This window comes from Spea bombifrons, chromosome 4, assembly GCF_027358695.1.
Source record: "Spea bombifrons isolate aSpeBom1 chromosome 4, aSpeBom1.2.pri, whole genome shotgun sequence".
Lineage (NCBI taxonomy): Eukaryota > Metazoa > Chordata > Amphibia > Anura > Pelobatidae > Spea > Spea bombifrons.
The window spans coordinates 29639696-29654320 of NC_071090.1; the positions used below are offsets into that span (position 1 = coordinate 29639696).

The 14625-nt window shown below is 36.6% G+C and overlaps 1 protein-coding gene across 2 annotated transcripts in view; it reads right to left on the reverse strand.

Annotated features, from left to right (window-relative positions):
• DPYSL3 (dihydropyrimidinase like 3) overlaps positions 1–14625 on the reverse strand; it is a 57415-nt gene that overhangs the window by 16063 nt on the left and 26727 nt on the right. The window contains exon 1 of one of the 2 annotated variants that reach the window (XM_053461866.1): positions 10995–11388. The exons of the other annotated variant lie outside the window; for it this stretch is intronic. Within the exon in view, the coding sequence (XP_053317841.1) occupies positions 10995–11033 (39 nt within the window). The 5' untranslated portion in view covers positions 11034–11388. Of the gene's footprint in view, positions 1–10994; positions 11389–14625 lie in introns of those variants that run through there. 2 annotated transcript variants of the gene reach the window in all.

The following is a 14625-nucleotide window of genomic DNA, read 5'->3' on the forward strand; positions in this document are numbered from 1 at the left end:
CCATCCTAAATATAAAAAAATGTTCAGCAGGCTGCTATAGTGCCAGGCAGACTGTGTAAGAAGAAAATAATCCCAGCCAGAGAGATTGAATTAGAGCAGGTCACTTTACATTATCATCAAACACGTAACTAAACAGTATGGGGCAGATGTAGCTAACAGGTAGCTCTCTCCTTGGTTATGAACCACGATTCTAATTAGACTTGTGCTCAGCGAGGAAAATCGATTCAGATACATTTTTGTTTCATTTTTGGGACATTTAGTGTAATATTTTCTCATTAAAACAACGTTTGTTAAAATCTGAATGCACAAATTCTCAGGAGGATATTGGGGTTGCAGCTATATACCTGAATACCTATGGTATAGTGACGGAATTAATTATTAAAGGTGGTGGTATAAAATTAGATATTTTCATTATGCACATCGTAAATATACTGCAATGTTTTATTGCTGGGTAGCACCACTGAAACTGTGTTTAGAATTTAAGCTCTGGCAAGGTGGAGTAGTAATGCCATGTGTCGAAGCATTTTTCCGTGTATCACACAATCTGACACCTGCCAGTAATTCCCTTGCAAGTGTAATATCTAGATACATTTTAGTAGACTATTTCATTAAAATATTTATTATTATACACAGTTATTACATTACATATATATTATACAAAACACTGTAGGACATTTTTTTCCAAATAGGAAACATGTAAAATAGGAAAAAATACAGAAACTAAACAGAATGCATCTGTGTATTTTACCTGGTAGTAATAATATTTTGAAAAATTACAGAAAAGGGAAGGACACCCTCAGCAGCATACAGATTCAGATTGTGAATAATAATATCATGACACCCTAGGCTTAAGTGTAACCTTGCATTGAAATTATTTTTAAAATAAATCGAGCAGTTGTATATGTGACCCATCATCACTCATCATTTAAGGTTCAGGTAAAATACAGCAACTTTCAGAAGTATCTTTTGCCACCACTGAGAAGACTAGAAAAAAAGCTAAACTAGGTAGTGGTTTTAAGAATATGACATTAGTGTGTCCATTTATTTTAACTTTTTTAGTGCCTTCATCTGAGGAAGTTTACAAAGATTAGTACATGGTGTATGACAAAGTCATAACATAAGGTAACAGGATGGCCCTGTCCACACGCTAACAATAACTGACCTTATGAGAAAAAGTCTGGCTATGAGGCCTTCAAAAGGGAACATCTCCCTTTTCAACTCTTTTCCACTCAACGAGTCCGGCCTGCCGAATGTCTGGAATCCCTTTTACACTGAACCTCGCTATTTAATGATTTAACTGATTAATCTAAAGCAATACAAATTTAACTGCAGGAAACCGACATTGCATATTTACTCTAATCAAAAGCTTTATACAACCTTCAAGGTCAAATTAATGATGTCTATCCAACAGTGGAAATGACACAGCAGAGTTACATATTTACATTTGATACAGCTGTGTATGTTTCCATGATATATAGACAATGGTAATAATGAAAATACGCTACATAGAGTGAGAGCTTTGTCACCTCTGGCTACTCCCAGTGGTGTTATATTGCTATTTGGCACCAGATTACACCTACCCAAGATTAACCTCCCTTACTTTATAAATTTAATTTGGGATGTGGATTGGCGCTTTGCATCAGCTTGGAGATTCAATCAGGCTATCTATTGACAGCCTGGTCTCTCATATGTCAATGAAACCCAGAATCATTGGCTTGGTGGCTGTAATGGTGCTTAGTGCAAGTACTGTTACACTGACAGTGAGGTGAATGCTCAAACTGATGTTAGATTACACATGAGTCTGTGATGACCCTCCTGCCAGGAATCACACATAGTGTGATAAGCACACAAGATGTATACAGTGAGGAGAGGAATATTTTTTCCTAAGAAAAATTGTGCTATGTGTGCATGTATAGTTTCAAACATGTACATATAAACATGTACACGATATTTCTTGCCCTCCATGTTCTGAAAGGAGATGGTTAGGCTTAAGGCCGTATGCCAGTTAAACAAGGTTTAGTGATTAAATCTCAATAGACACCAGAGTTTAATCTATATGAAAATTCCCTGTTCTTTGTACATTTCTGTTAATGAACAGGTCATTGGAGAGCTCTTTATATTGGCCCCGTAGATATTTATACAATGTTATAATATTCCCTCTAAGACGCTGTAGTGTATATAGATGCAACTTTTTTAGTCCATCTTTACAACTCTATATTTGATCTTCCAAGCCCCTAAGCATCTGGATTGGTCCAGATTTTGTTTTTAGGTGTGGTAGTAACAAGGGTCAGCAGAAAAATAATTAGTGCTTGGAAATCTTATTGCTGTTCTGTGGAGCCACATAAAACTTAATTTTGTTGTAATGTGTAAAAAAAAAAAACCACTTTTGAAAGTGTCACACTTGCTTTGGAACAATAAGGTCATGTTCTTACAGGCTAATTTAAAACGGCATAGTATAGTTGCAAATAGTCTGATGTTTCGTGATGTTACTATGGCAACCACTTATTGACTTTCACATCGAGTACTATTTTGCAAATCTGAAACACATCTGGTAAACATTTTTTTCACTCTTCAGTATATTTGTTGTTTTGTTACCAAATCAGAAATCGTGCACGCACCAGAGGGAGAATGTCTTTTCTATCTGCCTTATGACTCAGAGCCTAGGGAAAACATTTGAGTGTATACCGCAGATTCATATTACTGCAAATTCAGCCTGTGCGTTACTCAAGAAATGGCAGCCAAGGCATGTCTACTGATGATGATGATGAAAGTTGATTTGCTTTCGAAAATAGAAATAACATATCATTATGGAGGCATGCTCAGGTGCATGCACAGGTGCCTCAATAAAATCTTAAAAACATTGTATGAAATCACTATAATCAAAACATCATAACGTATAAATCTATTATTATTAAATAATATTATAAATTATTATTATTATTACTATTAATAATGTATCCATAATTTTCTTTTGTTCCACAAAATCATTGAAGGCAAGAGTTGGAGGGCAAAGCTGTGATACTTACCATAAGAAATTACAGATAGCCAAAGTAAATCATAATCATTTTGCTACCAGACTGAGTTGAGTTATGTTGCTTGCTTTGGTCCATGTGATTTGAATATGCATGTGTACATTTTATAAAACCAATTTGCATGAGTACATTATGTGCTTTTTTGTCTTTGACCAGATGTCCCCTTTAACCTTAGATGCTCGCGGGAAATGCTTTCTGCAGGTCTGCGCTAAAACATTCTAGAAAGAGCTATTAGGAATATACATATCAGGATGTGTGGGTGGTTTCTGTGTTATCTTCTCCACTCTAAATGTGGAGAATGGAGGGTGTTTTTGAATCTATATTAGCTGTATTGTTCCAGTATAGGGGTAGATGGGCATTTTGAACGGGCTTGGATGATGGGTCAGGGGTGTCACTCATTTAAGTACCATGGACAGGGCCTTGGACAAAGAAGCACACTTGAGAAGGCTCAGCAGCCAGGTACCAATGGTTACTTTAAGTGTTACTGCTGGAGCCAATCTTTAAATTGTCTATACCGCCAAGGATGTTACCTCTGGGAGAATGACGTTGGCCTTAAATATGTCTGCCTGGCAACAATATTTGCCAACCTCTTTTAAAACCCTATCAAACTAGCATGTAATATGACACTAAGAGTTAATGTTCTAGAAGAAAACAGTCCTAAGAATTCAGAGGACTATTCTGTTCTAGAACATTAATGTACTAATGTACAAAAAACGGAACATTACGAGGAATTACCAAATTCATGCGAATTGTTTTTGGTCCATAGTCTAGCACATAAGCATAACATTAGAATGAATATAAAAAATAGACACAATATTCAAATACAGTTGTTTCTCATAATTATTTAAAATAAATCACACAAATATCAATAAGATTTTTTATATTTGCTTTCTTCAAAACACATATAAAATAAATTATTTAAAGCTAGAAATGTTCACAATTGTAATTTCTTCCTGCTCCTCTTTCATGTAGTATAAAGGATCATTTCATTAGGCAAAAATAAATAGATCAGTGGCCTTAGGCTTAACCCTGTTTATTAAGTTTATTATGTGTTTCATTCTGATGAGGTCTGTTGTTCAAAATAACTCTTTGATCAGAGCTAACTAGAGTTGGATTCAACAACCACATACACCAAATTCTTATAACCCTGTACAGTATATTTCTCCAAGCACATATTCCCACAGTCACCAGGCTTGCAAGGGTGAAAATGTGACCAGATCCAGAGTCCCAAAGGAACCCAGAGTGATCTTCATTTACTTAAAACAATATTCCTAGCATTCGGGGACGGCCAGCTCAAGATATGTGTCTCTGCAGCAAAGACTTCTTTTCTAGCTCCTTTGAAAGTTAATTACTGTGTTCGTATGAAGCTGTGGTATGATGTCATATGTCACACCAATAGCGTGAGTAGACAACAAGTGCTGCCGAGGCACATATCTCACACTCTCCCATCCAGGCATCATGGCCAAAAAACTGTCTACATGTTTTTGTTTACAGTGCTACTGAATATGATGGTGCTTTATAAACCAATAATGTTCCCCAAACTGTTCCCACAAAGTTGGACGAATAGCATTGTCCAAAATGTCGTGGGGTGACCCCTTCAGCATACCAAGACATTTTGGATAATGCCATGCTTACAACTTTTTGGGAACACCTTTTGGATGAACTGGGACAGAGGTTGTGAGTCAGGTCTTCTCATTCAACATCAGTGCCTGACCTCACAAATGATCTACTGGATGAATGGGCAAAAATTCCCAGAGAAACACTCCACAATCTTGAGGAAAGCCTTCCAAGAAGAGTGGAAGGTGTCATTGCTGCAAAGGGGGGGACCAACTTCATCTTAATGTCTATGTATTTATAATGCAATGTCATAAAAGTCCCTGTTAGTGTAATGGTCAGGTGTCCCAATACTTTTGTCCATATAGTGTATATTAACTTCATTCTTCTGAATAAATTAGACTGGGTATTATCTATTAAAACATAATTTGTTCACATGGATGCTTCTTGATGAAGAACAGCACATTACAATGTTTAATTTTTCCATGATCCACGTACCGTACTTGTTTAAAATCCTGATTGCGCACTGTTTACATCAAATGCTATTTAAGTGTCAAATTACTTTAAGTTAAGGAAACAAATGTATATAATTTGCTTTGCATGCTTTGAAATGTTACCACACAGTAAATAAATAAACTGTTTAGCTTGAAATCTTAGTTCAGAATAAAAAAAACATTTTGATGCCAAAATCAAGAGGCTAATTATGTTTCCCAAACAGTAATTATCTGCTGTTATCGTTTACATGTGATTTCCAATAAAGCCTTTAATGCTTGTTGTATTTTAGCAAAGCACAAATATGGCTGGGTTATCTAGATGTGTATAAAACATGTACGTATTGGCAGAAAAAGGTAATGCTACTGGGTAGTAAAGGAAATTTCTATGGCTCATATTGAACATAGTTGAAGAATCCAAAAACAGACAACAAGCAAAATAAGATTTTCTTTCCATATTTCTAAAAACGGGGGGACATATGATGTACCGGCCAGTGTTTCACTGGTTAAAAATTACCATGACCTCATATCTGTTCCGAGCTTGGAAATTCCATAACGAAGCTTCAAAACGCGTTTGATGGATCCAGATGCAGGCCAGGAAAAAAAAGTGCTTTTTTAGGAAATGGATTAGCAATGGAGTTCACAAGCATATTCACAGAGGACAACACGGAATACAATGCACACTCTGTGTGTGGTGCCAAACCTCATTTGTATGTTGAATGGCCAAAACGTCCCAATGCCAAAACATTTCAATTGGAGAGATGCACGAAAAATGATCCGGATAAGATGTGAGTCCTAGGTTGATTACTGATCATGAAATGGTAAAACCTACCATATCTCTCCTGCTTTCCTGTGTGCCTGGGGATTGCTAGCTTTTCTTGGCTACCCTTCAAGAAAAAAAAAAAGGATCCCTTGCTGGCATGACTATAAAGCCTGGTCTACTGCTAACTTCATAAGCCTGTGTATAATTATTACATTATTGCAGAAGTATAAAAGTGTCATTGTGACAAAATTAGTTCAGTTGCAACACGTTTGATCTGCCTACGTAGTTAGTGCCAAAAAAAAAAACAACAAAAAAAACCCCCAGCATAACCGGAACCAAAAAATGTGATTATTAAAATTATTTCAGGTGATTTGAATTGTGCTCAAAAATTAATAAGAATGACCATTAGGACATTTTTATGCATTCCATACAGCTACTTATTGTGAAAGATAATGCTTTTTTATGTATCTCTATTTATGTGTGTATTTACGTTTATATGTATGTTTTTTTTGTTTTTGTACGTGAACTAGTTGAGTATTCCCTCAGGATCATTACCAGGGGAAATAGTTCTTTTACTAAGTGGTTTATGAGCGATCACCATGGTTTCAGGTATCACTGAAATCTGTCCACCTACTGAGACATCTGTGGACCTTTTGTGTTGAGCCAAAACAAATTGTTGGGTGATCGTCTTAATTAATATAATTATAGCACTGGGAAATATCCGTTTTAAGTAACAACCAGGGGATAACTTATCTAACAAATCTGAGTCAACTAAAATTACACCTATAGACAAACCTGTGGCAGGGCAGGGTTTTTTATAGTCTTGGCCTGTTATGAGGTTTACATATCCAGCAACCATAAGCAGAAATCTGGTTAGAACGGCCCTGCATTTTGGCTACCCAGACAAAAAGAACACGTGCTTGTCAAGCGTCTGAAGCTCATTTTAAAATTTATATAGTTGCCATTTATTAAGAGTGAGTCAGAATAAAAGTGTAATTATTAACTTATGATACAAGAGCATCATTCTGCCACACCCGGCTTATTTTCAATGCCTCTTTGTGCTTGCAGATATGGTGGATACTTTAGGTTACAATATAGGCCAGGGGAGTCCAACCTGTGGCCCTCCAGCTGCTGCAGGACTACATCTCCCATCCTCCTCAGCTAGCCCCTTAGCTGAAAGAGCATTATGGGAGATGTACTCAATGAACTCATGAAACCAAAGCAGGTAATTGCAAAAATGAGCTTGTGTAACCGAAGCAGGTAAAATATTCAGAAATGAATGAAGTCAATCAAACGCTTTATATTTGTCAGATTATATTTAATTCTCATTAATTGTTATGTTTTCATTTTAAGGAGCAAGGACACATATCTAGTAAAATAGTGTACATTATTGCAAATGAAACAGGTTAAATAGGCAGCATAAGCAGAAGGGGTGCTACTATATATTAAGCAGAATTTGAAACAATATTGACATAGAATCATCAAAAGGTTATCACTCTAATGTATGTAGAAAGTAGGAGTGGTTAATACTGCACCCCCAGCTTATGCATTTTTAGACTTGTACATTTGGAGTTGTACGATTGACAAATTTACAGAATTTTGGAAGATTCGGCAATTTGTACAAAGAAAACTAGGCCAGACCCCATGAGTTAGACAAAAACAAAGCAAAAAGCTTAGAATTTTCATCTGAAATACGTGGGCCCACATTCACTCACATTCGTTCACACTCTGACTCGCTCTCTCACATTCTCGTTCACTCTCTAAATCTTTCCCTACATTCTCTGTTGATCACTTCCCCTTCTACTTCTACTTTCGTTTCTACACCTTCTTCACCTTCTGTCTTCTTTTTTTATCTTCTCTCTTCTCTTCTCTCTTCTGTCTTCAATCTGCTAAACTGGGATATGTCCATGGAGATGCGGACAAAGATAGAAGATTAAAGATAGCAGATTGAAGATACAGGAGAGAAGAGAATATAGAAGAAAAGGGAGAAGATAACAAATTGAAAATGCAGAAGCAGGAGTGTTTGGCAGAAGTGGAAATTGTCTGCAGAAAAGGGAGGGAATCATTTAGAGCGTGAAAGAGAGAGAATGAATGAGAATGACAGTGTGAGAGAGTGAGTGAGAATGAATGTGAGCACTGGGCAACAAATTTAGTTCCTGAAATAAAAATGCCCCCAAATTTTCAGCTGAATCGAATGGGAAGGGAACATTGCCCATCATTGCCCAAACAAAGAACCTAAAAATTTGTTTGAATCATTTTTGGTCTATTTGCACAGGTCTGTGAATTAATATTTTTCTTTGTATTACTCATGTTTAAGATGAGGTCTTAGTATAGGTTCTTACATAGGGACCCAAAAATATGCAGTGGTCCTTGTATTTTCAATCCATCAACCCTTATTCATCTTGGATTAATTTAGCCCTCTGCCTTATTGTTATGATAACTGCAAACTCCAACGTCAAAACCTTGAATAAAATGATGGTCTATATTATGAAATATATAACTAGTTTGCTTATTCACAGCAGAGTCTCAAATAACATCTCACTGGCAGAAATCTGCAAGGGTGTGGCGGGCACTTTATATTGGAAGGCACCTTCAAAAACAAAAGCTTCCTTGCACAAGTGTTTTCTTACAACCACTTCTAGAAATTAATAGTAATGCCACCTCTCCGGTGAGACGAGGCACGAGGGACAGGGTGTGGTATTGTTCATAATCTACAAAGAACATACTGTGAATTAAGGAGAGTAATAGCACGTCTGATACATCGCTTACTATGTGACAGCTTCCCCTGAAGCACGTTTTCTGCAATACGGGAATTTGTAGTGTATGCATCAATTAAACAGCTCTTTGTGATTTTAGTTAAAAAATGCAAAATTTAAATGATTCAATCTTAGATTCTGCAAAGATTGATAAAAATAGTAATTTAATAATAATAAAAAAATAATTTAATAGTGGTGTTAGATATATTTGAATTTCGGTTACAATCCTTGCTAATGTGTATATATTGCTGGAAATAACTAAGGTAATTGTGATATTGGAATTGTGAACAATTGTGTCTTTTTATATCAAAAGCATGAATATTAAACAGCTTATGTTGTAGCAAAATTCTTAATGACTATTATACAATCTTGACGCCTCGCCCAACACACATATGTAGATTTAGGTAATTTCAGAATGCTAGATAAACAATATAAACACTGATTGATAGTATTCTCTTTTCTTTGAGATCGGGAAATCTAGCAGGTATGGTGGGTGGGGGTTGAAATTACTGAACCTCGGGTATATTGTCAGTATTTAATGACAAAAGGCAGGATGGCATCCAAGATGGATGGTGGTGAGGATATCCTAAGAATACCTTCAGACCCTTTGTGCGTATGCTGCATTTGTTAGAAGATAAAAGAATGCACAGGATTGCCACGATACTGCAGCTGGGTTGGATTGTCTGCACCTGCCCAGTTCTCCATTCAAATGCCACATCTTCAGCCAACCAAAAGAGTACACTGCCGTGGACACTAATTTAGCTTGATGTGTATTCAGGCTTGGTCCAGCACTGTATGGCGTTTAAAAATCTTATGTGGGCTTTTCTTTTGTGAAAATAAATTGGAGGAACCTTAATTTAAGCTTAATACTCTCAGCATGTAATAGAAGCTGTTATTATGTTATATGTCATCCCGTCGTTAGATCTGAATTCAGACAGCATATATTTATAATCTAATAGATTATTTTTAGATTCTGGAGATTTCACATCATTCCCAGTTAATGAAATGATCTTTGTTTGATAGACCAAAATAGAAACATGATGTATAATATTAACAGAAAGCACTATTGTAATCCTAGCAGTAATTCACAGATCCCCTGCCTTTCAATCCATGTTCCCTTTGTCTGATTTGCAAAGATGGAGCAGCCACCTTTTCCACTCCCAGAGCATCCCCCACCCTTCAACCCCACAAAAGGTCTAATTAAATTCAGCAGAGACAAAGCCCAGCTGCACGTCTTGCATCTGACAATGCCAGGCCTGCCTTCTTGGTTTAAAACATAAGGAACCTAAATGATGTCTTACAAAGCAATGCACCTGTGATAATCATGGTAACCACGGTAGAGCTAACATACACCATAAACCATGAAAAGGAGGTGGGGGTAGAAGCATCCATCATGAAATGGAAGTCATTCCCATGTATGGACCAGCCTCTTCAACCAATGTAGCTAGCGTCTATCCATTAGATGTGCGATTATCAAAATATTAATACAATATTAAAATAATGCACCTGTGCTCATGGCTTTATAGTATGCACTCATGTCCGTGTCCTTGCATTTATGCAACACACATACAACCGTGTCCATGCATTAATGATACATATCTTCACTTAGAGCATCAACTGAATTAGACATATGTGTTCACACAAAGAACATGACTGGTCCTGCACAATGGTATAGATAACATTATATAATAATCATCATATATCATCATCATCATTTATCCTATATAATCATGACAGCTGAACATACATGTAAATACATTCATACCATTAATACAAAGAAATGTTCATACATGTCATTGTCCATGCGTACTAGCGTTCTTTCATGCAAATTCACTCTAGGGATCATGACCGTCAATAAAAAAACATGATACACATAAATTAGACATCCAGAAATGTGTATTTTTTTAAATGACAAGAAATAACATTATTGGCATTAAAATATGTAGTATGCACTAGCGAACACTACACCTGCCCAGAGTAGGCAGCAGTCCAAGCTCAGCATCAGTGCAGGGACAAGCAAGAATGTCCACCCCTGCCCTGATCCTAATGCTGTCAGGTCAATATCACCTTATCAAGCTAATCCTTAGAAAGCTTAAAGTCAGTGCCACAATCTGATCACATCCACAATGCAGGGAAAGTCATTTTAATGCAATTAAGCCTAAAATAAAAATCACATACAGGATGGCATAAAAAGATCGAGGATTGCTGTAAACATGGAATGGAATACACGTCTCCTGATCTAAACCTACCCTGTGTATAATGCAAAATGTTGCAGATTACATACACTGGATGAGGATGCAAGGCAGCAGAATATGAAAATACTATCTGGTGTATGTATAATGACAACCTTCAGTGTATAAAGATTAGTAGACGACACCCCAGAGATGGGGAGACTCACCGTTATCCTGGGAATGTTCTTCTTTCCCTGGTAAGACATTCTGATCTTTTCCTCTCCAAGGTCCCTCTAACACTGCACTCTGCTCCCTTTCTTTGTACGGTTTTTTACTGATTCTTTAACAGCAGATCAGGTAAAAGGGATTTTTTTTTCTTTAGCTGCCTTAGACAATAGTAAATCCCCCTTTGCAGTGCCAGCTGGGACTCTGAAAACAGAGAACAAGAAGCAGAGCTGATCTCAGCTCCTCCCTTCCCTCTAGTAGCTTTGCTAGTTGCTTGCCTCACCCACTTTCCTGCTCTGCAGCTGCAGTTTGCTCCTTTCAACACCAGGAGGCGATGTGCGCAATTGAAGATTTCATCACTGTGTCTGGAAAGATTGGGCTGATTTTAGTTGATTTAGGAAGAAATGCCCTCATGTAGCAATATGTCACAGATGTGTGCAATCAGTAAACCGAAATGCATTTACAATTGCACAGATATGATGAACACAATAACAGTATGCATATCTCTGATATCTAGCACTCCTTCTATACCTGTTTCTTTATTATTGCAACATTATTACTCTAGTATTATACTAAATAAAACAAAATGTATCATCTTGCACTTGTTCCAAATAATCCTTTTATTCCCTGAATATGATTTATAATTTACGTTAGAATGTCATATTAAAGCTACTCTCCAGTCATCATATGCACTTTAATGTATGTGATTGATGTGCCTTGTATTAAATTGCATTAAATGCATTCATCAGAATCATCTCTGTGCATTTGGCAATTTTCTAGCCTCCAGATCCTTGCCTAGCAGGGGATGCATTTTGCCAAAAACATCCCCTGCTCATCAGCCCTGTAATAATCCTGGAAATCCAGGCTTGTACATTAATATACATTGATAAAATGACAAACTCAAAAAACCCAGAAAGTATCATTGGATAAAGGTTTTGCAGACAGGTCAACTTGGTCATCATACAAAAATAGATGCTGGTAGGTAGCTAACTTAAATTTAAGAAATAGTAATATAATAATACATAAAAAAATGTGTCAGGTTCATACTCTCTTTCTATATATATATTTTTATAAATATATATTAATATAATAAGCTTGTGACTACATTTTGGCCTTTAATCTCTGTGAAAACAGAAATGAAATAATGTTCTACTGGGACAATGGCATGCCTTTTTAGATGGACACCTACAAATATTATCATGCATTTTGTGTGTGATGTAAAGCATTTTCCTAAGAATTATCTCACAATGATGAACACAAAATGAAATATTATTTTCCCCAAAGTTAGCTGTGTCTACCGTGACCAACCAGTAAAGCTAAAGAACTTAACGACTCTCGCTACTAAAGGTCAATAAATGAACACTAACTTAATGTATTGTGTTCAAAAAGATTCCATTGTTAATGATCTAAGCTACCATGGCACTGAGTGTGCACTATAGTTGCTCCATCTACCATACCAGAGCACCATGTAGCTTACTAATGAAGTTTCTTTCAAATTCCTGGGACATTAGCCAAGATAAAAATACCCTTAAGCACTGTAATTTACTGAGGAAGCCCCAGCCGGTGTCTGCTTGTGTACAGCAATGGCCAAAGTCGGTGGATCGCATCCAGTTTGGAATTCTTTTATATTAGAAGATGCCAGCAGTGTATCGTAAAAAAGAACCATAAATTTATAGTTATCTCAGCAAATAGACAGACTCAAATGACACCGACTTAATGTTGACACTTCAAGCACTGTTAGCTTTCTGTCTGGCAAGAAGGCAATTAAGGGTTTAACAAACCTATACATCTATGCAGTTTCCAAGTAATCACTCAGGCTTAGTGGCAATGATACGTTTAAAGAACAGATTGGTTGTTTAATGACACTACTTTAAATCTCCTCATTATTAAGAAGCCGATTTTGGGAAGTTGATCATAAGGTAAATATATCATATTTGGCACCAAACACCCAACAAGTGAGGTTGCACTGTTGTAAAATCATACATTAAGAATGTAAAAACATGAAAACATAGAATTTCATAGCAGATAAGAACCACTGGGCCCCTCTAGTCTGTCCATTGTTCCTGATGTAAAGATCTTATTCAGTCATTCATGCATGTTTACATTCCCTCACTTTATTAGCCGCTATCATCTCTGATGGGAGGCTATTCCAGTAAAACATCCTTAGATTACCCCCTTAATGACAAAGCCCGTACATGTACGGGCCTACAATGCATTGTTTTAATGGGTTTAAGGACAACCCATTGTCCTCAAGGGGTTACATCTAAACATCTGACTCGCTAGTGTTGGATTATGACCTCTGCACAACATCATTTAATTTAAGAACAATTAAGAAAGATTATAAAATATTATTTTGAAGGCTGGAGGAAAAACCATATCCTACAGAAAAAACAATTGTAGGTAAGTAGGACTTATTGAATATGTCTACTCATTGAAGAACTATAAGTGGTAGTGTATATTTGAGTAAGTGTGTATGTTAGTGTATAGAAATAATGTAAATACAGGGGCTGTATGGGACAATATAGGGTCTATGAGGGACAATGACTAGGGGTTGGGGGTTATAATACCGGCCTGAGGAAAAAAGCATGTGACAGAGGGTAAGGCATCAGTGAAATGCCATTCTATTCATTCTATCTTAATTCATGAATTAATCATCACCAAATTGGCAAGATTGACTTCAAGCAGCCAATTAGTGGCAGGGTAGCCACTTCTCCGGCAGGTAAGAGCTTTATTTTTATGCTATTTTTGTTTTGGACGTATGGAGTACTTTAATATGCATTCTTCTTTACACTGTCCTTTTTAACTTTATTACGCACGAGAGTCTACATATAGACAAGAAAAAGCAATCATTTCCAAACAATGAGAATATTTAACCTTAATAATATATTTAAGTTCAATACAGTTAATGAAAACGTGATGGTGTAGTTATAAAAAATATCATAATAATAATATACAAGCAAATGTTCACGGCTTTAACAAAAACATTCACTGAAATCTAATTCGTGTGATGATGGGCAGTGCTACAGCAAATAATTACCATCAGCTGCTTCAGAGCAGGGTGTAACCGGGAGAAACTGCATGACAAACCACGTAGCCATGGCAACCATAAAGATTTAAGAATGGCAAGATATATACGTGGATTTTCTGATTGACACTCTGCTAGTGGCACCATGGGGTTAAGGGTCAGTGAGCATCTGCTATAGCTTGGAAAAGGAGAAAAAAAACGTCTTCAATAGTTAAAAATCTTTGAATTTACATAGACAATTGAAATGAAATCTGCAGTTCTATCTGACTGATCTCATGCAGTGTGCGTGCCAGGGAGGGGAATTACTAGAGTGCGATAGGGGCTTACAGAGCATGCGTTTGCGCTCATATTAGCCTTTTTCATGCTTGATTAGGTTAACATAATGCCTATGTTATTTCTTTAAACATATAAATGTATTTGTGTAGGTATGATCTCTGCAATTTCAATAAATGGGCAATTTACATGTGCATATGAGGTTTCAACCATCCAGTCCATACATTAGTCTGTGGTTCTGCAACCTCGTACATCCTAATAAATTAAAGGGGTTAAAAGTTGCAGGAGTATATCTAGATCACAACCCCATTCAAATATACAGGGGTCATTTTCAT